Source organism: Cyprinus carpio, chromosome B25, assembly GCF_018340385.1.
Source record: "Cyprinus carpio isolate SPL01 chromosome B25, ASM1834038v1, whole genome shotgun sequence".
Classification (NCBI taxonomy): domain Eukaryota; kingdom Metazoa; phylum Chordata; class Actinopteri; order Cypriniformes; family Cyprinidae; genus Cyprinus; species Cyprinus carpio.
The window spans coordinates 15,429,312-15,454,672 of record NC_056621.1 but is presented as its reverse complement, the minus strand read 5'-3'; the positions used below and the strand labels follow the sequence as shown (position 1 = coordinate 15,454,672).

At 37.3% G+C, this 25,361-nt stretch overlaps 1 protein-coding gene across 1 annotated transcript; it reads right to left on the bottom strand.

The window, feature by feature from the left end:
• Positions 1-17,394: 17,394 nt before the first annotated feature.
• On the bottom strand, positions 17,395-24,783 carry fbxl22 (F-box and leucine-rich repeat protein 22). The gene is made up of 2 exons (XM_019068663.2): positions 24,422-24,783; positions 17,395-18,374 (listed from the first exon to the last, which is right to left on the bottom strand). Exons 1-2 carry the CDS (start codon positions 24,754-24,756, stop codon positions 18,026-18,028), a joined length of 684 nt encoding a protein of 227 aa, XP_018924208.1. The 5' UTR covers positions 24,757-24,783; the 3' UTR covers positions 17,395-18,025.
• Positions 24,784-25,361: the final 578 nt, after the last annotated feature.

Sequence of the window (25,361 nt, the reverse complement as noted above, 5' to 3'; positions counted from 1 at the left end):
AAAAGTGGTGCACATTTGTTTGACACATTTCAAGGTGTCTGAAGCCATACAATAGCTTTGTATGTGGATCAGTATGTGTTTTAGTATTATTTTGAACTATTATAGTATTTATTAATGTTTTGAATTAGCTTTTATTTTTAGTAGCTTTCATTTTTATTTGAAAGATTTAGTAATTTTGTTATGTGCTTTTACCATTTTTAATATTTCTGTTAAGCTTTATTTTTTTTCAGTTTTTGTTTGAGTAATTTTAGTACTTTATGGTAAGGCAACAGGTTTTTTTTTTTTTAAGCTTTAAGGCTTTTTACATTTGTAATATATTTATTATACATATACACAAGGCTTGACATTAACTTTTTTGCTCACCGGCCACTGTGGCTAATAGTTTACAAAATTTACTAGCCAATTTCAGCATTTTCACCTGCCACAATTTTGTTGTTGGGAAATTATGTTTTATATGACTTAATACTGCATACAAAAATGTATTTAGGTCATTTTTTACCTATTTAAATAGCATTTCCCCTTACCATATTAAATGCCTGCATCATCTTTCATATCAAATTCTTACATTTTATTAATAATTTCACTTAATATAATAAGACAATATAGGGCTGTTACCAATCATTTGAAATCAGTATCTACAAAACTGATCTTTCCACTGCAGAAGAAACAGAAGTGACTGCAGCGGCATTCAGATGCATTTACACAGACAGTTCAGTGTAGCTGAAATATAACATGAATGCATTTACACTACAAAAACGCAAATCATTCAGTAACGAAACAGCGCTGTGTGTTGCTCAGAGTTGCGCGACTGTTCTGCTGTGATCTTTGTTTGGAACTATTATCATTAACCAAATGGAGCAAAGACAGTCAACGTTGACAATATATCAAATTCAAATATTGAACTAAAATGTATATTAAAGGGGTCATATGATGTTGCTAAAAATAACATTATTTTGGGTTTTTGGGTTTAACGCAATGTGTTTATGCAGTTTAAGGTAAAAAAAAAAACACATTATTTTCCATATAATGTACATTACTGTTTCTCCTCTATGCCCCGCCTTTCTGAAACACGTCAATTTTTACAAAGCTCATCGTTCTGAAAAAGCGAGGTGTGCTCTGATTGGCCAGCTATCCAGTGCATTGTGATTGGCCTAATACCTCAAGGGTGTGACGGAAATGTTACTATACTGTGATGCCGTCTCCCAGCAGCACATGACTCAGTCTAGCTGCTCTGCTCGTGCACATCCCATCATCGGTTCTCTTTTAGCAGTTCAGTTAATGTACTGGTAGGAGTAATTGAATAACTGTGTCAGGCACATTTATAAACCGAATAACTTAAGTAATTTATGGATTAGTGCGTACTGGAGACGCGAACTGTTTCAAACAATTCAGTTCAATTTGGTGAACTGGTTCGACGGGTTCACTACGAAGATCCGGTTAAATAGATTTGTTTGCGATCCAAACATCACTAGACGAGACAAAACCAATAAAACCCATTACAAACGAGGCATTTGTTGCATCCAGTGGGGTCATAATTACTGACTTATACTGTGTTTTTACGTGCTGCGTTGCGTATCATGCTGCATAAACATAAAACCATGTCTGCATTTGTGATTGGAGAAACAACAAACAACAAGCCAACTCTACTGCACAAAACTCTCGTTTGAATCATCATTGGCAAATTATTTAAATATAAAAAATTTACTTACAGGCTGTGAGTCAGAAGCGCCAAAGTTGGAAATGCCCCACTTTATAGAAACAGCCATTGTGCCACAGATGCATTGCAGGCTACTGCTTCAGGAAACAGTCCTCATCCTCCATAAAATGTGCAGCACACATCTGAATATTTGGGTTGAACTGTTCTGGAACAGTGTTGTAAATACAACTTAACCACTTATTTCTAGTTGTGTCCTCTTTTGGAAGACCAAACAAATAGTTTCGCTTTCACAACGAAACACACAGCGTCTCCATGACATAGCAAATTGCATATTTTTAAAAGTTTTAGTTAACAAATAAAACTGGTGTGAATAAGGCAAAAATTTTAATCATTCATTATTTCACTGAAAACATTTCCCTTCTGTTTAGCTCTCAAATCTCATTTGCACTTGAGTACATTCAAACGTGCTAAGACATCACATTTCCAAAATACAAATGAAAAAATTTACAAATAAACAGATACATATAAAACTGCTTTGTTTATCATTGAAAATGGGTTTTCATTGTTTTATTTTTAAGTTGTACTATGTTGGAAGAACACATGGGTGGATTAGCGACTAGAATCAAAGCAGTTTATTACATCTTGATGCAAAATATCTATTGAAAATAAACATTTCACAAACTAAATCTCGTGGCCGCGCAGGTTTTTTATGGAATTTGAGCGAATATGAAGGGCACTGAATCCGCCTTAATTCACACCCTGTGGTGTCTGAGTATTGCTTCATCAGGAGAGCGATTGACAGGAGAGCTGATGGCTGAGGCAACACGGCCCCAGGCAGAGAAACTGAGAAGGAGATCCACGGGGAGCCAGGGAATATTGTGCACCAGGAGCAGCCGGCTTCAAAGCAGGCTTACTGTGCATTATTAAAAGCCTCCTGAACACCTGCACAGTCGGCAGGAGACACAACAAATGCGCGGCGAGGGCAGAAACACACTCGGTGTGGGCGAATGCATGAACGTATACATCCATACCAGCACGCACACTTATAGCCTAGTGAGTGACACACACTGTGCAGGTGCAAGATAAAGATGTGTCCAAGATAGAAGTGCAGATTCAGTCGGAGGTAGACAGACATGCTAATTTAGTCTAGTATGCAGACATTAACTACGACACTGGCTAATTTATAATGACTATATCATATAATTACTATATTTTGCAATAGGCGATTAAATCAAGCACATGTTTATACTGCAAAGAATTATGGGGAATTATGTTACATTAGGATTTTGTAGTCTAGACATGAGGGTGTCCAAACTCAGCCTGATGAATGTAGTCTACTGAAAACAAAAGAAGAGGGGTAAAGTTAAGTTCACTCTTGTGTTATCCAACTACATTTTTGATTGTTCTGGTTGGTTGCCAGAGCATTGCTTTATGGTTGCTTGCTTTATGGTTGCTAGAGTGTCCTGCTTGGTTGCCAGAGTGTTGCAATTAGGGTTGTGCAATATTTATTGTCTATAATAATATCATAATTGCTGTTTTAAAGATGTGCAAGCTGACAATATAGAGTATGTTTGAGTATGCAGTTTATTTATACTATGTTCAAAAAAACTTGAGAATCCAAAAACATTCACTGTGTGATGAAACATAAAAGTGCAGTTAAAATTCACCTATAATTCTATAAAGTTCTGTCATGGCAACTCTAGCAAGATATTAGCATGGATTTAATGGTGTGACTGTATTTAGTCTTGGTGGAATAGATCTATAAAGGTGGAGCTGGGGAGGTGGAGGGTTTCAGAGGAACTCTGAAAGCGCACTGCGAACTGCTCTATTGAATGCTAACCAGCCATTTAAATGTAAAGCAGTAACCTCATTGGCTGTATACGCAACATGAACCAATCAGCTTGTGCCAAGTAGTTCAACGTTGTGAGTAGTGGTCGACCGATATATATCCCCAAGGCCGATATATCGGCCGATATTTGGCATATTCCAAATATCGCATCGGCCGATAAGTTTTTCTGCTTGGCCGATGTGTTTTATTTTGACGGCGCGCCAAACTTTTATTTTGATGGTGCTGAGAGCGGCAGCACCTAAATACATAGTGCTCACATTCTCCCTCTTGTTTAATGTCGTGTTGTTAACAGTTCTGTCTAATATGGACAGAAGTATGTCTAATAATCCGATAGAACGGTTAAACAAAGGAATTAATGTATACAGAAAGTATTATAATGATTGCTTATATACTATTAGTAATAGAAAGGCATATATTATACTGTAATACTTTCTCGTTTGCCATCAGCATTAAGCAAATACGCATTTATATAATTTAAACAAACCTTTGAATGATTAATTAACATTTAATTACATTTTAAGCACAATGTCTGTTTTTTTCTGTTTTGCTAACGAAAATAGTTCTAACATTTGTGCCTCTCAGAGCAACACTGCAGTGTTTTGTTCAAATCATTTGAGTCGGTCATTTAAAACACATCACTTACAGATAGCGACAGACCTGTCTCTCTCCTTCAATTCATAGCGAAAACCCTTGAAAGAGTTGTTTTCAACCAGGTATCTTCGTTTCGTTCACAGAACAACAAACTGGCTGTTAACCAATCAGGTTTCAGGAGTGGCAATTCAACTGAGACTGCGCTACTGTCAGTCACGGATGCCCTAAGGATTGCAAAAGCTGATTCCAAATCATCAGTTCTTATTCTGCTGGATCTATCTGCTGCTTTTGACACTGTCACTCATCAGATCCTCTTTTCTGTTCTTTCATCACTGGGCATCACAGGGATTCCACTTCGCTGGTTTGAATCCTATCTCACTGGTAGGTCTTTCAGGGTGGCTTGGGGAGGGGACGTATCCAAAGCACATCAACTGGTCACTGGGGTTCCTCAGGGATCTGTTCTTGGACCCCTCCTCTTCTACATATACACAACACTGGGTCCCTAGGTCCCCAGGCACATGGCTTCTACCATTGCTATGCTGATGACATATAGCTTTATCTCTCAATTCAACCAGATGATCCAATGGTAGCTGCATGTATCTCAGGCTGCCTGGCGGACATCTCGTCATGGATGAAAGAATATCACCTACTGCTCAACCTGGCAAAGACCAACTCTACAGCATGATTTTACCATCCAGCTAGGTTCTTCTACAATTACCCGATCAACTTTGGTCAGGAATTTTGGTGTAACCTTTGATTACCAGCTGACCTTCAAAGACTGCTCGATCTTGCAGATTTGCATTGCACAACATCAGAAAGATCAGGCCCTTTCTAACAGAGCATGCTGCACAACTTCTTGTCCAGGCCCTTGACATTTCTAGGCTGGATTACTGCAATGCTCTTCTGGCTGGACTTCCATTAAGCAGAATCAAACCCCTGTAAAATAATGATTCAGAATGCAGCGGCACGACTGGTCTTCAACGAGCCCAAAAGAGCCCATGTTACACCTCTCTTTATCACCTTGCACTGGCTACCGGTTGAGGCTCGTTTCCTTCTCTTTCTAGATTGTACTTATTTGAACATTGCCTAAAACTTGGTATTACGAGCACTTTCTGTGTCTGTTTGCTTCTTTAAGAAGAATTGCTTTATGTATCCCCCAATTGTAAGTCGCTTTGGGTAAAGGGTGCAAAATGACAATGTAAATGTGAATGTAAATTTGAGTCAGTGATTCAATGATCCTTTCATAAAGGCATTTGCTTGTTTCATTTCTAAATGAGTCAGCTGTTGAACGAATCATTTGAATGAATCATGCAATGAATCACTCATCAAGACAGGGACTTGCCGCCACCTACTGGCAGTTTTAATTTAATTTATCCACGACAGGTATCCTTGCCAAAGTACCAACACAAAAACACACTAAGCAAAATATTGTTTAATTACTGTTACTAGAAAAAACAATCACTATAGATATCAAGATACCATTTTTTTGTCAATATCATGCACCTCTAGTTGATATTTGGTTGCTAGATTCTTCTCTTTGGTTGCCAGAGTGTTGCGAAATGCTACACAGTTTTTTGTCATAATTTTAGAATCGACATTCTGTATTCGATAACTCTTACCTTCAGCAAAGTAAATAATAATAATAAAAAAGAATATCTTTTAATTATTGATCTGTATATAAGACTATATTTCAGTCTGGCAATTGAGAAAAGACTAAGGGCCTGTAGTCTAGACAACATGACATTATGCATTCAGGTGGGCTATCAGATTATATGTGGACCATCCTGTTCAGACACAGAAAAAAAGTATTTAAAAAAACAGGCCTGGTATTGATGTTCTCTCTCTGTGGACATATGAGATTACAGAAAGATCAGATAACATGCCCTCACTCCATCCTCCATTCTGGGCCGAGGAATATAAAAAAGACTGTCCAGCCTCCACCCATCTACATCCAGCAATCTCTCTGTATTTCTCTCATATTGCCACACAAATCAGCACATTGAAACCCAGCACTGCAGGAATAGAAGCAGAGCAAAAAAAGAGGGTAGCTCACATCCAAACGCACTCCCCCATTAAGAAAATCTATAGCGGATGATTGTATACTTCGACAATGAGATCTTATGAATAAAGCAGGAGTTGGCTCATCTTAATGGCTCAGAGGGTTTTTATCGTCATACTTTCCCAAAGACCCAGACAGTGTTGCATAAACACACTGATCTAGACATATACATTCTTAATTTCTCCGTTACCATCAACATACTCTTTTTTTATCACTATCCAATGAAGGAGAGAAGCTGTTATGCTTCAACTATGATAAAAACACACCAATTACTACAGGGCAGGCTGGTTGTAATGTATGGAAATGTATGTAAACTTGCACATTGTTATCATACGAGTACAGTATATTAAGGCATATCTATCTACAAGACATCAAACCCTTCGAGCAAAAGAAAAAAAAAACTCATATATTAGCAGGCTAATGAGATAATTTGAAACCAGATCTTGGTAACACTGGCACCTCTTTTTGTTGTGAATGTATAGAATAAACTACTATAGAGGAAAGCAAAACTGCTAGCCTAGATACCTGACCTGCTCGCACATGACGTAACTATACCACCTGGAACCCAAAAAAAGCATGTTTTTTACAACTCTAATTTTAATTTACGGTATTTTTAAATCACACTAAATCGATGCATTAAATTGACACTCCTATTCATAACCTCTTATGTATTTAATTGTGAAAAAATACATATTGATGTTTTAGCAAGCAGACCAATGTTTCTAAACTTACTTGCTTTAAAAGCCAGCCAAAGCCTCAGAAACCACCATTTAAACTTGAATGTACCAGAGTCATAATCATTATGCAGTCTTCTTTGCATACTGCATAACAACTGATTTAGAGCGATTAGCCTGTTCATAATTTCCTAGCGCCTGTAGGCTTGCTCCTGCTCAATTTGATTTTCAAATGAAGAGCCCATTGCTGGAAATAAGTTCTGTAAAATGAGCAGCCATGAACACGGCCAGGAGTCTTGAACTGTCATTTCGCACAGAGGAAATCCAAGAGGGAAATGTACTTTGTGAAAAATGTGGCTGCCGTGGTAAAATGACCTCTGTGAAAATCTAAGTAAATTGGATAACGACTGGCTGGTGTCAAAACTTGTTTGCTTCAATTCATTTGCAAATAACAAGAAGTAACCGTTTCAGCCATCTGTGGAAGTGCATCCGTTTTGTTTGCTTTCTTCCAGCGTGCTGCTCTTATAACTGACAAGTTGATGTACATGTATAAACTCCAATAGGGGAAAACCATTTACCTCATTTTACAGCTGCTGTGGATATGAATGCTGTTGCTTTATTGTGTTTTGCTGATCTGTTCTTGACATGACATTAAAATTGACTTACTTTGATTTATTTTCTTAATACACATTCCTGGTCTTATTGTGAACGATTCATCATTGCATGTTATTCGAAAGAATAATATGTTTGTCTTCGTATCTTTCAGCAATACACATTAACTTGCTCCATCTCTGAAACGACTTCAGTAGACATCACCAATCCATCCTGTTTTTCAAGTGCTCCTCACTAACCACCTGCCTCCATGCTGGTCAAAGAGTCTGTGTTTGGCTGGTTAGCATAGCCAAATTAGCCCATGTTGGCACATGGTGTAACTACACCATCTGGGACCCCAAAAAATCATGTTTCATTAAAAAAAAAAATTGCAAGCAACATTATAAATCCAAAATATTTTGTAATATTCTCATGCCAGATGCTGGCCAAGGAACTGCCTTTGAGATGAATGTGAATGCTAACGAATAGCTAACAGCATTTAATGTTGTGTTCAAGTGATGTTGGAAAGATCGTATTTGTGTGTTGAACGCACATGAATGCCACCACAAAGTCATTGCTCAGGAAAATTTTTGTTTTTGTCAGTAAGACAAAATGGCGGAAACAGTAGATGCCGCATCTGTTTAACTGAAATGAATTAAATTATTATCCCTCTTGTACAAAATACGATAGATAAGTAAAGTTTGTAAACAAACCTGAAAGTTTGAAGCAGTTGTAAATGCCTGAAGATTGAAAGTTTACATAGATTAGATAGTTGTTGATAGCATGTTGCTAGCATGATTTAGCACATTGTTTAACATGTTGCTAGTATGTTTTTAGTATTATTAGCATGTTGTTATCCTGTTTCTAGCAGGATCAGCATGTTGTTAGTATGTTTACTAACATGATTAGCATGTTGCTAGCATGTTTCTAGCATGATTAGGATTTTGTTAGCATGTCTTTAGCATGTTTTTAACATGGTTAGCATGTTGCTAGCATGTTTCTAGCATGATTAGCATGTTGCTAGTATGTTTTAACACAATTAACATGTTGCTAACATGTTTTAGTATGCTAGCATGATTTATCATGTTGTCCTAGGGTAGTCATTAAGCTTGCTAGTAATAGACAGCTTAACCCTTTGATGCGTACAATCACACAGTGTGAGTCACTTGACCAACTTCTGAATTCAAATCTGCTTTAATGCTTTAACATGGCACTGAGTTCCTGTCATATTTTCACAACTTTTCAGTGTTTTCAACCATGTAATACTTATTTCAGGTTTCAGACATTTAAATACACATAAGTACTAGCAAAACAATACATTTATGTTTGTAAAATACACACTGAGGTATATGGAAGTGGCAATATAAGGATCGTTACAAATATAATCTGACGACATGTTTTACTGATATCATATCCACATTGTGTAGGTAACTAAAGTTTACCCTACTCTTCTCCCAGTTCACCAGAAACTTGTTTTATTGTCTTTCGGGAGGAGAGGATGCTCGGATTCAGTGCGATCTAACATGGCGACGCCCGTCACCCATTATAGATCAAATAACATGGGGTCTCATTTATAAACGTTGCGTACGCACAAAATGGGCATATAAAATGTGTACACAATTTTCCATGCACATATCGAGATTTATACAAAATAAACTTGCCGTAAATATATATGCAACATATGGACATTCTAGATCATGCATACATACTCTTTTTCCTGGAGTGAGAAAAGTAATGAAGTAAACAACTATTTTAAAATCTGTTTTTCATTTTGATATACACATTTACATAAAATATTCCACTCTCATTAATGGAGATAATCACTGAAATTACATAAAGTCATTACGCAGAAGTAAAAAATTATATGAATTTAGGCATGTTTAGTGGATGCGCTTGATGACTTTTCCTGTGGCATGCTGTTTTAATGACAGCGAGGAGTGCTATAGGTGCACAAAAATTCATCTTCAAACTAAACTGCATATCTCATGTTATGAGAAAATATTTTAGTGAGAACAATGATCAATGATGCGCACTTCGATACTGTGGTGGACACTGCTGGATTCAATGGAACGGTCTATATCGTCTGGTTTGAATAGGTCCAGTGATAATAATAATACACTGCAATAAATATAGACTAAAAATAGCTAAAAGATGTTCACCTTATCATCAACACTGCATAAATTAAATTTGATTTGAATTGTTTAGAACAATTGAAATACTATTTGGCCAGTGGAAAAGAATGAGATCAACTCTATTCTAAAATATTTATCTGAGAACTATTTTAAACAGTTTTGTTTTTATGGATTTTGATATATTTATGCTAAAACATAACAAGAATACTGGATGATTTTTAGCAATAAAAATGGCATTTATACTCCGTATCTCATATTTCCTTTATGTCTTGTACCTTTAACGGTGTTAAATATGGTGTCACATGGATGGGAATATGCATGGAAATGATATGCAAATGAGGTTATGCATAGTAAAACTAGGCATTGTAAGCTCCATATATGGTGATTTCGGGGAGGAGTCGGGTTGAAGATGCACGTACGCACATCTTCCCCTGACTGGGATTATAAAGGGATTTTTGCGCTGGTTCTGGCGTTTTATAAATCTGAAAACTTTTGTGCATACGCAAAATCTAGCTTTTGTGCATACGTACACTTTAAGGATGAAATCTACAGAGAGTTTTATAAATGAGACCCATGGTCATTATAAAGATGTTTAAACTACCAAATACATTTACTTGCACACATTTGAGAATTGGAATATCAGATATTTCAGAATATATTGAACACGTTTGTGAATATATTTTCAATAAAAAAGTAAAATCGAAATAAAAGCGATACATTCAAGTTTATTTATTTGTATAGCGCTTTTTACGATACAAATCATTGCAAAGCAACTTTACAGAAAATTAAGTTTCTACAATATTTAGTAGTAGCTTATCAGTGGTGATTGTCAGTTTATGTACATATGGCAGAAATGTACGGAAAAAATCAATTAAAGATGTAATCAAAGAGACAATGAACACTATTAACAGCAATTATTATATAGTATGATACAATCAAATCAAAGTGCACATCTGTCATACAGTGCTATTGTGGCTGTGGTGTGTCACATGACAAGCATGACGCATCACCATGGAAACAATAAGGCGATGCATTCTAAAATAGTGGTCCCCTAAAAAAACTCACCGTGGTGGCTCATCTAGAATATTTTTAATCTCATGTGTGAAAGGGTTAAACAGTCTAAAAATGGGACTTTTCATGGGACTTTTCTCAGTTTTGATCGGTTCAAGGTACTGATCAAGTCTGATCAGTTAGAAAAGATATAGCAACCCGAGTCAGACCAGTCTGAAGGATTTGACCCGAGTTTGGTGGTTATAGCTTGAAAACTCTAGAAGGAAATACATTCCAAATTTTGTCTCAGAAGAAAAAGAAGCTTAAACAGCATTTTAGCAAATTATTTATGTTGGATTTATAATGGATCAATTTACAGCACCTTATAAATTGAGAAAAAATATGAAAAAGCAAAAACACATCCCGTCTTTACTCACCGTTTTATTGAAATAGAGTCACCTGACTTCATACAGTAGGCCAGTTACTTCTTCCCAACTTGTAAATACGAAAGACTTAAACGCATCATAATAACAATCACTTTTCAGCATCCAATCAACTCTCACTGAATAAAATAAATTCCTGCCACAATTTTTTCCACAAACATAATGTTTCAAATGGAAAAACATCAGCTTATGTAAGCAAATTGGGTTGTGATACCATTTCATGTAGACTTTAACGGTAATAATAGATCTCTCGTTAATTTTGATTATTAGTTGATTTAACAGAAAATGATAAAGATAGCCTATTTAAATATCTTAATCCATATAGATTACTCTGTAGCATATAAATTTACTTTGAAGTTCCACCGAACAAAGGGGAAGTGTCTGTGGGACTCTTATTATGTTTGTATTGGCCAACGAATAAACCTGCATAGAGCTTTGGAATGCGTCTTTAAGAACAGATAGATGGCTGTTTGATTTACATCAGTTTTCCTCAACTGAAATGGAAAAGGAGGCAGAGCAGGCACTTGTGGAAAAAAAACAGCTGGCACCATGATGATCCTTGATGTTTTCAAATAAATGAGATTCCTTCGAACCTGAATGTTGCACATTAAACACCTTTCTCAACACTGTAGCTTTCTGAGAAGGCCGTCTCAGTTCATGTGGTACTAAAACGCTCAACACCAACCCACCGCTTACAGGCTGCAGATATAACGCATGAAATAACAGTCTGTCACTTAATTGTCACACTTTAAAAAAACTGTTCTAACTAAACAACTAAAAGACATTTGTAGGCTAACACTATAGTAAAGCCACTCAGCAGACAGTGTATAATATCATGAAGTAAACTTGCTTTGAACTCAAGCAACCGCTTCACTTGAAAATTAAGTGAAATTAAAAAGCTCTGTTTGTTTTATGGGTCTCCAAAGCATCCTTATGTAATGCCCTCTCACAAGTCTATTGCCTGATCTTAACCCATCACACAGACAACTCATGTTGCGAACGTGAGGTTTGAATTAAGGGAAGTGCACAAATAGGTGGAACTGTATACATTCCTACTAACATGTATACAAAAAAAAAAAAAAAAAAAAAAAAAAAATTGTTTATTCAGTGTTCAGAAACTTGCCCTGCCTTTACTGTGATGTAATATCCAGCTTATTTTGCAATGCAGAAGACTTCCATTTCACTATAGAGACAGAGCGACATGCCTTATAATCTGAAAACCTCGCCCATTGGTTCAATCCATAGCTCACCATTGACTTTGTATTGCGGGAAGCTGCCTCCTTGTCATTTCTGACTTATACAGTAACAAAAAACAGAATAATGTCTAAAACCTGCAGTGTAACAAAGTATTCAGTAAACAAGTAAAAAACCTAGAACTATGTTTTTATGTAAGCTGTCGACCCCAAAAAACGAGCGTTTAAGGACACATAAGTAGCAATGTGTTTTACTCTGAGAACTACGCCCACTGGAGGGAAACGTAATCGGCGACAGGAAACATTCATTATTTTTAACCATGTCAAAGGATTATTTCACCCCCCCATGTGAACCTGAGAGAAGGAGATAATATTGAGAAACAAAATTTTGTTGGTTTTTGTCAGTGCCCCTTTTCCTAACCTTCCTCTTGTTGGAGAAATGATCCAAAATAAATGGCACAATGTGAAATATTACAAGTTGCACTCTACTTTTGTGTCATTAAATGCTCTGTTTTTTTTTCTGGGTTGACAGCTTATAAAAAAGTAGTTCTGGGTTTTTAGCTTGTTTGCTGTACACAGCAGCTTTTAGGCATTGTTCTGTTTTTTGTTATAAGTCAGAAATGACAAGGAGGCAGCTTCCTTCAATACAAAGTCAATTGAGAGCGTTGGACTGAGTTACTTTTTCAAATAATTTAATCACTGACACTTCTTCTGTCCCGTGTTGAGAGAAATCGTGAGGGAGGTGCAAAGGCACTTCCTTTTGGGTTTTTTGTTATTAAGAAATAAAGAAGAGAGCCCAGCTCAGGTAACAAAAAGTAACGCAAAAGTAACGTAATACATTAATTTCCATAAAAAGTAACTAAATAATGCAATTAGTTACTTTTTTATATTTTAAGGAAATGCTTTTAAAAATAACTTTTGATTATATAAATCAAAACTGTCTAATGGTACAGAATAAAATGTCGATCCAGGAAGTGGTTTAGGACTGTGCAAGTTTTGAATGTGTTGTTATAAGCAATATATACCATCTATGTTATCTGAATCATCTTTCCGTATCTGATTCAGATGTAATCTTTTACAAAAATGTGATTGTCGCAGCTTTTTGTTTGAAATGTTGCTTTTTTCATGAAACTTACCACATTAAACTTGCCACATTAAAGACTGCATACAGCTAGAATAAAACTTTTTTTTGTTGTTGATGTTTAAAAAAACAGAGGCTTTCCTCTTTAATTTGCCATATTGCATATTCAGATTTTCACACAACTAAATATTCTGAGTGCCATTAAGCTTTACTGAAAATGATCAAAAATTTTGTTCATAGTGCAGCAATGTACAAGAAATAACTATTGAAATTACTACATTTTTAACTCTAGAATTCGGCAATTTTTTTTTAAATGTGATTGCAGCTTAACAAAGGTGAACGACAGTGGCAAAAAAAAAAAAGTACAATATGACCCCTTCAGTGAAGATTTTTTATTGGCATAGCAGTTGAAAATGCATTTTACATTGTAGGAATCCCAAAAGACCTGCAAAAATCCATTGCAGGACATGAGGGATGCGGTATGAATGTGTGCTGGGGTCTAAAAGAGAAGCCAGTGGACCAGCGACCATTCCTGGATGACATAAATCAACTCCCCCTCCCCTTCTTTTCTGCTCAGCCTGTGAATTTCACTACAACGTGACTTCCCTCCCACAGTTTTTACGAAACAGCTCGTGGCCTGAGCTGCCTTTGCATTCCTCCACCCAGAGGGAGAGAAAGAGAAGGAGAAAGAGACTGTATGTTGTACATGTATGTGCAGATCTTATGTCACAACTTGCCCATGTGCTTCAGTCTAACCAATAAACATCCTCAATATAATTTATTACCTTCTGCAGCTTGTTAGATAGCTTTCCCCATAACCCCTATGTTTGGTTTATATAGCATACGTGGACTAGCATGAGAGGACAGGCATATGTACAACAGGCATATGTACAACATGTGACATTCTCCTAGCACTGAGGAGATGTTCCATGGGTTTAAACGCAAGCATACTTTACAGACCAAAAACGTGAGGGAACGGAAGTCACTCGAGACTTTGCATATACATCAGTGCTACTGAGTACCCACACATGGAGACACTTACAGGTTGATGCAGGCTGATAATTCATTTCTATAGGCAGCCTGGAAGAAATTGGCTCTTATACGGTCTTATAAGCATCTGGCGCGACCTCATAATCCCACATGAACGACTGCACCTGGCAAAAATGGCTGTGATGCGTTTCAAGCAATTTGCTTTGAAGTTTATCTAAATTGCTGTAAGGCATTGAAGTTCTTGATCTGAGAACAAATTCTGGTTTGGACTTTTGTTTGATGAAACTCCTATCTATTTTGACATACTTGGGGGGAAAATAAAGGTGCGTTAGATACCACAACCAAAATAAAGTCAATTCTTTAACAACTTAAAGTAACTTTTGCAATTTATTTCATCATAAGAATGAAGTACAAAGAAACAAGAGAAACCCTACATACAGTTAAGAAGTCCTAAAATAATTTTCAAAAAAGATTTTCTGAGCATTTCTAAAGAATTTATAAGGAAGTTGAATAAAAATGGCAACATTCCGGTCTTACAGTTGTAAAAAGGTTGACAATGTATAGTATGTAGATGACCTTCTTATAAATGCATGGCAAAATCTGCAAGAATTAAATGATTTTAAATGTACCTTCCTTACTCTTACAAATGCCTGACAAAAAAAAGAGACAATGTTATGGTCTTTTGAGCTTTGTCACACATTTTTATTTAGGTCTTAAGACCTTCAAAATGTTGCTGTCTCAATATGTTGCTGTCTTTTGTGACATTCTTGCAAATGCCTGGTGAAGATTGTGAGCCTGAAAGTTTCTGTTTCAATATATTGCTGTCTCTTACACCATTTTTATTGTATGAATGCCTGATGAACTTTAAAATACCAAAATCTTGCTTTCTCAATGCTGGAAGGCTGCAATCTAAGGCCCTTTGTGTGAATGCTTGATGAAGTCGGTAAGGCAAAAATATTGACACTTTTATATGTTGCCTTAACCTTAAGTTCGAAAGTTTGTAACATTGCTGTAATGTTGCCTCCTTTTACAACCTTCCAGAAAATACCTGACAACGTTTGCAAAGGGGAAAAATTGATGTCTCAGTAAGTTGCCTTTTTTTATGACCTTTCTTTTTTCGTTTTTTTTTTTTTTTTTTTTTTTTTTTACAAATGCCAGAAGTTCGTAAGTTTGTAACATTGCTGTATTTAAACGGTAGCTTTTACAACCTTCTAAAAATACATGAGAAAGTGTGTAAGCCATCACAATATGCAGCCATGTTTGCAAAAATAGGCCAAAACATTGATTGCTCAAGAATTTGCTGTTTTTTAGTACGTTTTAACTTTTTTTTAATATTTTAAATAGCAATATTGAATATTTTGCAAGACCTAGCAACTGTTTGTCTGTCATTACTACCTATACAACATTTTAGGTGGGTGATAGGTGTTTGATTGTTTTCTATGAAAATAAAAATATCTTTTTAAATGATGTTTTTGATACTGATCTTTGGCTGGAAACTTTCAAAAAACAAAACAGAAGAAATAGATGTTGAAGTGTGCTTTATGACCTCCTCAGAGATTGTGTTTGGCCATAGTAGACTACACAGATCCAACGATTACTGCAACCAGTTTAGCTTCAGGCTGATCACACATATTAGAGGCCCAATGTTGTCTACAGCCAATAAACACTAACCTTACTGTTGCCCTTGGGTGTTAACTAGTTCTGTATTTTGATAAAATACAAGGGCTACACTCTGGCATTAGTAGCGTGAAAAACTTTTTCTTTGAAAGGCTGCTGGTGTTTCTTGGCTCTATTGCCTAATTGCTTACACGTGATCGTGCACATAAATAGTGTCTAAAGTTTTCCACCTTTCTAAATCTGTTTGCTGGACCCCTGACATTATCAAATGCTTGAGAAGTATTAACCAGATTACATAACCACTTGGAGTGGATTGACATCCACAACAAAGAAATACCTGATTGAATAGATTTAGGCAATCACAGCATGCTGATCATGTTTTGCCACTCATTTGACCTCTCAAAGTCTTACAGAATGTCACGGCCAGTACCATTTCTTGACTTCACAGGGTCAGGACGAGAGTTTTATGGGTGGACCACGAGTCACAGGCCCTCCTTGTTGTCCTGGTCATGGGAATTTTTATAAAGCATTGATTAGACGGATGTTATCTAACCGTCTTCATTTCAAGTACACAATAACAGGCTTTTTTACAACGATAACTGACGTTACATAATTAAAGGCATTACTTCAGCTTTTTTCCTTACTTATGTAACTTGACAAGTGCAAACCTTGAGCAAAAGAAAGTAGGTGAGAGTTGGAAAGAGATACAGATAACAGGAATAAGAGGGAAAGAAAAAATTATCCCAATATTATTTCACCCTCCAGCCTTCAATCCATCGCGAGAAACATCCTGTGGAGAATGTTGGCTTTAAAACAAGGGACTTTCTGTTAAGAAACAAGTTAACAAATTATTTTGTTTTTCTAAATTTATCTCCAATAATATTACGGACTATTTAGGGACAGAATGTGCGATTGTTCTTCATGCAGCCTTGATGATGCCCTGAGGGTTTGAGGAAACTGTACTTGTGTGTTTGACTGGATTGCATACACTTGAAAAAGGTCAAACAGGCATAATAGAGGAAGAACAAATTCTGTGACTCCAAGAGACGAGAACATCTATTTTTGCTGCAATTACGACGCAAAATAGCGTGGTCACGTGGACAACACAGACACTGGCCAACCTACTTTTACACTCCACAGCTCTTACATAATATGTTTCTAATCACAACGCTGGAAGACATCCAACATGGCCTCAAATAACTCTGTGCAGGCTTTAGGTCATAACTCTCCGTTAAGACAAAATAGCTACAGTTCATCTCCTTGCGTCCTCTTAAAATGAAAATGACATTAGCTCTTTAATTTATATCCAAACCTCTGCAAAAAAGCCTGCAAATAATGTTATAAAACAGACAGTTCTGGTCCTAAAGCTGTGATAAAATATAGCTATAAAAGATTATTGCTGTTATAAAACAGCAATATGTTAAAAGGTAAGCAATTGTTGCCAAGCAATTTAGCAAATTGGTAAAGAAATATTCTGTATATATATATATATATATATATATATATATATATATATATATATATATATATATTCACAATGTAGTATGGTCTCTTGTACCTTATTGCTTAATAAATGTCATGCTGAAAGGCTGTATGTAAACCTGTGCTCTGTCAAATATTGTTCTTGCATAACTAGGAGGAAGTACAAAACCCGCAATGAGGATAACCAGCTATGAGTTGTTCCAGAACTAACCTAGATTATGCAACCAAAACATGCTGTGCTTTTAATAAATACTGTCTTTCACAGAGTTCGCAAATGTTTTATTATCAAAATCTAAGATATGGTTGAAATTTTTAGACTGGGCCACTGCCCTGCATATTGAATACTTAGTCTTTGTACTGTGTACTTGACCGCTGAGTCATTTCATGGAGTCAAATGGACAAACAAACAAATGAAAAACAACCCAGAGAAGAAACAAAGAATGAGTTTGAAAGGAGAATGAATTTGCTGATGAAATAAAGTAGTAGAAAGGTTGGAAGAATGAATGTCAACAAGGAAAATGAAATTGGAATGAAAACTTTAGAGATGAAGACTGACTCTCATGGAAACTTTTGAAATTACAAAAGAAACTGTGAGAAAATAAAACTGGATAATAATTGCACTGGACAGTGTTGTGAACCTCAATTTGTCATGAAGTCTCTAGGTAGCCTCTAGCTGTCAGGAGAACATCAAGAACTTCTGCAGAGCTCTCCTGATCTGTGTTTTCTCCTCAGGTTTGCTGTCTGGAATCATATCGCCACTGTGTAACGCGCTCAGATGCACTTCTGGTCTCTTGTCCCTGACCTCCTGCAGCCCTGCCTGGGTCACATTGCGACAGAAGTCCACCCTCATGTCTGTGAGACTGTGGCCGTGGTTCACGACAGCCTGGAGGACAGAGTCAGTCATCCGAGCGCAGTTTTCTAGACTAAGGCTGTGTAGCTTCTTGCAGCTTTGTAGCACGTTAATAACATCACGGTCCGTAATGTGCCCACATCCAGACAGAGTCAGTGAGAGTAGATTCGGACACCTAAAACAACAACAAACAAAAAAATAATTTTGTCATGCTGATAGAGAGGAATAACAATTGAAAAGTGCAACATGTAGTGCATACATGTTGGTTTGTTATTTGTGTAGATTGGCCAAGTGAATTAATAACAAACAACAGTCTGTTAAAGCTGGATTGAGTCATTTCAGTGCTGCTTGTTTTCAAACAGGTTTCCTTGAACACGCCCCAGGTATGTCACTGGTCGATTATACTGATAGCCACCCCCCAAAACTCATGCCATTGGTTGAGTCAGTGTTGCTATGCAGGCTGGTCAAGATTTATAAACAAAGGACAGTGTTTTAAAAGATAGTGTTTACACGTTGTGGGATTCAGTTTCCAAGCAACTAACTTAAAGTTGTCTTTGCATTTTAGACTTAAATAGAATAATGTCATTTAAAAAAAATACACACATTCAAAACTACATTAAGTGACATAAACTTTAATTAAATTGTTCATTTAATTTGTAAAGATCATATTTAATGTGGCAATACAAGTCAAAACCATTCAATCAGGTTTCCCGAATGCTCTCCTGTCTGCTATTGGTCAAACAAACATTGGTTGAGCCTGTGTTGCTGTGTAATGCTGGTCAGAATTCTCAAACAATAGAGAAATGTTTTGAAAAAGTATTTTTTTTTTTATCAAGGAAGACACCTTTAAGTGATTAGACAGTGAAAAATGGGATATGAATATTACATATGTAATGATTGCTTGTAAGAAAAATGGCCGACAGAAATTTACTGGTTCGAAAACACACTAGCTTACTGCATTACAAATGCTTTTCACTCCTCGGGGGACACATAAAATGGTAAACTGTGTAATAAATTATAAATGTCTTCTCAATAAACAGTAATTGACACATATTGCAACACAGTAACTGTAACCCAAGACTTTAAGCAATAATTTATGTATCCCCATCAGGCATTTGCATGATATTATACTGAGCATAGCATAACAAAAACCATTCCCTAAGTCAGTGTTTGCTGTATCAGCTGTTTTTGCCACACACACACAGCTGGTGCTCTTGCTAAATAGCACCAGCTGAAAGCCGAGCCATTTCTCATGCCCGCACCAGTGAGCTCGGGCAGCAGGAACCTTCCTCACTGGCTACTGGTGAGGCGCCCTTCTGTGTGTCCGTGATTCTCCTCTGCTGCAGCCTGCTGGTAGACTCACACAGGGTCACACATGCTCACACGGAGCGAGCTAATGGCTGTAGCTTTGAGATGTCATTCACGTTTACTGATGCAGATTATATAAACTCTTACATAATCTTACCACTTATCCACATGTGAGAGCGGCACATTCCAGCCGCCTGTAAGTGTTATGAGTACTGTCCCAATAACCCTGGCCATGGGGCGGATCTCACACTACACGTGCCATTGCTTTTTTTATCGCAGACGGCCATCAGTGACACAGACGGTCTGATAAAGGGATCAGCAGGAGAGGAAGGATGAGAGAGGCTCGCAAGAATTCAAAGCTTCTGGGATCGGTTGGTTAGATAGTTTTCTGCTGGAGCAGCATTCAGCCATTGTGTTTGAACGGGAGGAGCTTTCAGAGCCGGCCAGATGAAGTAAACACACCAGATATATGTGTCGCATCATCCCCGGTTACATAACCATGCCTTACTCTGGTAGCTCCGCCCTTCTCTTGTGCAGATGTTTTGTTTGCTTTGTTTTTTTTTAAGCCATTTCCATCAAACAGGCTTAATGAAAAACTAACAAAGACGTAACCGTCTTATTTTACTTTGCTTTTGAGAATGAGGCTGGGTGTGGGGGGCCAAAACCCTACTAATATTTTGCATTTTGCTGTTGCGTAAGTTTTCCCCATGTGGATATGGCCTCTGTAGACATCCCACATGTTGCACGATGGTAATTTAAAGGGGATTGGATTCAGCGCTTTTTCTTTGAACTCATAAAGTCGTCATAGTGACAGTAGTCTTTTAAGAGACTAATGTCACTCTCGGGACGCTGTGGAGGGTGTGTCTATGGCTGTAGGAATGAGGCTAGAGACTTCTTTTCCCTAAAGCGGCCCTAATGACCAGTCTATGCCAAGAACGTCAACAGAAAAGTCCCACACAGCAGATGGATGTGGTCAAATGTAGTTGCGTTCTTTATTTTCTTTCTTTTTTTTGGTTTCTAATAGCCTGTTTTGAGAAATGATGTTATTTGTCATGCGCAATATCCGTAACAAATGCTTTCAGTCTCTTGTTTTGGAGCAAAAGGTCTACTGGAGATCAAAGCAGTCAAATTGTTGTCTTTTTAAGAGTTACAGGCCATTTAAAGTGATGGCATATTGTGATCATCAGCATTTCCTATGAATTCAAGAATGGTTATTTTAACTCTCACTATATTAATATTCTTCTTGGGTAAATTTACCATTTTAAGGATGTTTAGATATTAGAAATTCTGAAAAATATTCATCACACTTTATTTTAAGGTCCTATTTTCGCTATTAACAAAACCGTTAACTATGAATTTTGCCTCAAACTCCTAATTTGCTGCTTATTAATAGTTAGTAAGGTAGTTGTTAAGTTTAGTATTGGGCAGGATTAGGGATGTAGTATATAGTCATGCAGTACTAATAAACAGCCAATATGTTAACAATGGGCATGGTTAGAAGCAACTAGTTGATAGTGAGGACTGGTCGCTTTACTAAAGTGTTACAAATATTCTAGGTAGGAAACCATTATTTTTTGTGTGTGTTCATTTTTGGCCGTGAAAATTTTAACTGAATTCGGTTCAGAATTTTAATAGATGCCAAGAGTAAGCTGGCAAAAGGTGTTCAAGAAGAGAAAGAAAATAACAGTTTTATTTGAACTTAATGACACCATCTGAGACTGTCTCTTTCCCAGGTGCTTAGTGTTTTATACATTTTCCTGCAGCTGAAATGTATTGCCACAATGGCGTCAGCAAGTGTGTGTGTGTCTTTGTAGGAAAGTGAGCGAGAGACACACACACACACACAGCGCACAGTTACTGCGACGCACATGTGCATTCCACCCTCATCAACAAAGAACTGATTGTAGGCTCAACTTCACTCAGAGGAACGTATTTCTGCTTCTCTCCAATTTCCTCTGGTCAAAGAACAACTGGCACTGCACTGATGAACCCACAATGTAACATCAAAAACTTCTTAACCTCAAAAGAACCATTTTAAGAACCCTCAATAACCATATTGAGTTGGCTTTGGTTGTTTCGAGAATTTTGCACCCTGGTGTGAGAACCTCTTCAAAGATCTTTGTACGCTTCAGATCTTGTCTACTGATTCTTAAGACAGATCTGGTATGCTAATCTGAAGAGCCTCTAATGAACATAAAGAACTTTGTTATTCTTCAAAAACGACCATATACTCTTTTAAATAAAGGTAATTTTAGCATCCATAGAACCTTTCCATTGCACAAAAGGTTCTTTAATTGTTCAAAAAGTGTTCTTCAGATTAATCAAATATTCTTCACAGAAATGGAAAAACGGTTCTTTTAAGAACTGTTCACTGATATGTTTTAAGGCAACCAAAATGGTTCTTCTATATCATTGCTGTGAAAACTGCTTTTTGGAACCATTATTTTTAAGAGTTTACAATGTAACAACCTCAAGAAGCCTACCGATTTCATCATGAGTTGCTCCAGATCTCTGGTCAAAAAAACAGCTGTCTTCACATTCTTCCTTCATACTTAAGATTAAAACTTTCAATTGGTACCAATTATGAAACATGCTTTGTGTTTAACAAACATTTATCATCTTGTTCTTGAGGAAATTGTTGCACTGTTGCTTTAAAGAACCAGCCACAACACTGACCTGAGGAGCCTATAATATAACACTAAAAAACTCCAAAACCTTCTAATGGTTCTTAAAAAGTTCTTAATTCTTTATCCTACGTTCTACAGATCAATAACTGTAACGTTTTGATCTCATCTGAGGGTGATGCAAAGATTCACTAAAGAAAACTTTCTTATAATTTTTTTAAGTGTGTTTTGCCAAATCACAGTTTTTTTTTTTTTTTCTCATAAGTGAGTTTACTGTGCAAAACAGCAGCCGGAGACACCGCAGAGCTCCATCATGTCTACCGTTATTATTGGCTGCCTGGAAGAGGCTGTACAGATCTTCCCTTAAAACTGCAGAGGTTAATTCAACTGTGCACTGCATGCTACTCCACAGACCTCGTGTCACTCAAAACTTGAGGCAAACTGCATTCCCAGCCTCAGCACGCTTCGAACACAAGCCGCATCTATCGGTGGAAGAATGTGATGACGTGCTTGCTTGAAGCTAAAATGTGTTTCTGATGAACGTTTAAGGAACAGAGGTTTGAGAAGGTCCCTATTTGTCCGACACTGGCAGAGTTAAATGGCTACGTGAGGAACGCTCATGCTGAAGTACTTTTAAGCTTCCCACCACTGACGTCTGTTCCTTAAAAAAATATCATGCTACGTCCTAATGTAGCTGTGTTCCTCGAAAACAGACGTTTCTAATTGCTGAACGGTCTGTATTCATGTAAACCTTCTCAACTCATAACAGAACCTGGTAAATGAGTAATGCTGCAACACACAAGAACAAAAACGTCTGAATGGTCGGCGTATTGCTCTGTACTTTAAATAATTGAGGTAAAACATACTCTGAGTCCATACTTTGGGTGATGGTCCCACAGCTTCCTGTTGACTGAAGGGTCGGTTGTGTGCATGCAGCTATGGTCTGATGGGCCAGTTGTTGCAGACAATGTTTAAAATTGCAGTGCAGTGTCTTTGCTTCCATTCATATAGGGATTTAATGAATTCATTTCACAGCCATAGGCATATATGCTCCGTCCTAAGCCAGACAGAGTTCATAAACATTAAATTGTGACTTGTTTTAACATGAGTTTAAAATATTTTGATGATTTTGTGACTTGAAGAGCTAGTTCTTACAAAAATGTCATTATTTACTCACCCTCATGCTGTTCCAAACCTGTCTGCCTTATTTCAGATGGGAAACACAAAAGCTGATATTTCAAAGAATGTTCAAGCTGCTCTTTTCCATACAACAAAAGCAGTTACTAAATGTTTTCAAGCTCCAAAAAGTAAAAGAAAAAAAAAAACTATAAAAGCATCATAAAAATAGTCAGTATGAAGGCTGTAGGAACAGTACAAAAAAAATTAAGTCGGCATGAAGCGGAAAATGTGAGTCTTTTCTTGAGTGAGAAAAAAAACGAGACTTCATCCATTAGGAATTCATTTGATATTTTTCATTTGCAAATTGCTGCAATGTCATGTGAGTAACAGGTTGCTGGAGGTTATGGACTGAAACAGGCTGTCGGACAAACATGCCAGTTTACAAATCATCGGAGAAGAGACATTGTTGCAGTGGGGAAAGGATGAGCATGTTTTTGATTAAAGAGATGGAAAAAAAAAGTAATGATGTGCACATTTATAATAAACACATCACACAGCATTACCCGAAATATAAGCAATGTCATTTTGATTTCATGGTGACTTCAAGTTATTGTTTACTGACAATCGTTCCCTCCACCATAGCTTTCAAATCTCATTTGCTCTTGTGCATATCAAACTCGACAGGTCATGATCAGTTATGAAACAAAAATCGAATGTGATTTGGTGTCACTGATGTAAAACCTAGGGTCAACACAGCTTTATGCACTAAGTTTAAAAATATGCAAGCACAAATGAGATTCAAGCACTATGGCAAAAACTACTAAAATTTGAGTTTGTCACACAAATTGGTCATATTGCTTTTGGACAAAATTTATGCTAATAATAGTTTGTATTCTGTACCATTTGAAAGCCATTGGATACTGTTGTTTACAATGGGACAGATTTGTGCAAACGTTATTCTTTGACTGTTTGGAAAGCGCAAAGGTCAGTAAAAGATCATGGAAAATTAATATCGGTGCCATTACTATACTTTTAAAAACAAAAGTGGAGATGGGATTCATTAAGATTGCTTCATCTGTCTAAATATATCAGGGGGAAAAAACATCTGCTTGTCCAAGATCAAACCAATGACAAAATGAATGTTGAGGCCAAGACAAACAGAAACACTCACATGTGGCAAACACGCTCCAGGAAGTCAGTGACGAGGCTCTCGTGCTTCCTGCAGAGGTCCTTCTGGAATGTGGTCTTCATCCAGTCCTCAATGTTGCACACTCTGACCCTGCTCGAGTGCCAGCATACAGCCAGGTACCTTAGCGAAGAGCCCAGAACATAGTTGTCCCTCCTCAGCTCGCACGGAGACCTAAAGTGAAGTAGCGTCCACAGCTGTGGGTCCAGGAAGACCTGTCTTAGTTGTACGCAGGTCAGGGACAGGCTGCGGCAACTGTCCTTATCTAGGTATGAAAAAAGGTGTTGCAAACACTCCTGATCTAGTTCGGTGAGATGCATAACAAGACAGGAGACAACCAGAATGATCACAAAACAACAATGGGACAACAGCGTGTCTCGTGTGGTGTGGATTTGTGATTGTCCCCCAGACTGTAGCTTAGCTGATGCCTTGCACATATAAGGTCGTGAGGAATGGGGGTTATTTTGGGAGAACCGCTTCAGGCACGGTCAAAAATAGAAATGTGTGAGGCACATGGACTCTCCCGGTCCATCTGTCTCCGACACCTGGACAGGAGGCAGTGTGAGGGACGTCTAAAGTGTGGCAACTTCTGTTTATCACTCAGTGCCCTGCATCTTGGGGGATGGGGAATAGCAAGACACTGAGGCCCCGTTTACACCTGGTTTTGCTTGTGGTCAAGGGAGACACATTTCCATTTACACCTGGTAGTAAATGCATCTCAAATGCGTCTCTTCTGACCACTTGTGATTGGATGTTGAGGGCAGGGTCTCTGATTTTATGACTGCATACACTGCTGACTATCTCACTGTTACTGTGTGTTGGTAAAGCATACCAAGAAAAACAAAAATGGGACACTTATTTAAACTGGACATAACAGCTAAAGTTTAAACCCTTGTTTTAGTGGTTGTTCTCTGTTCAAAATTGG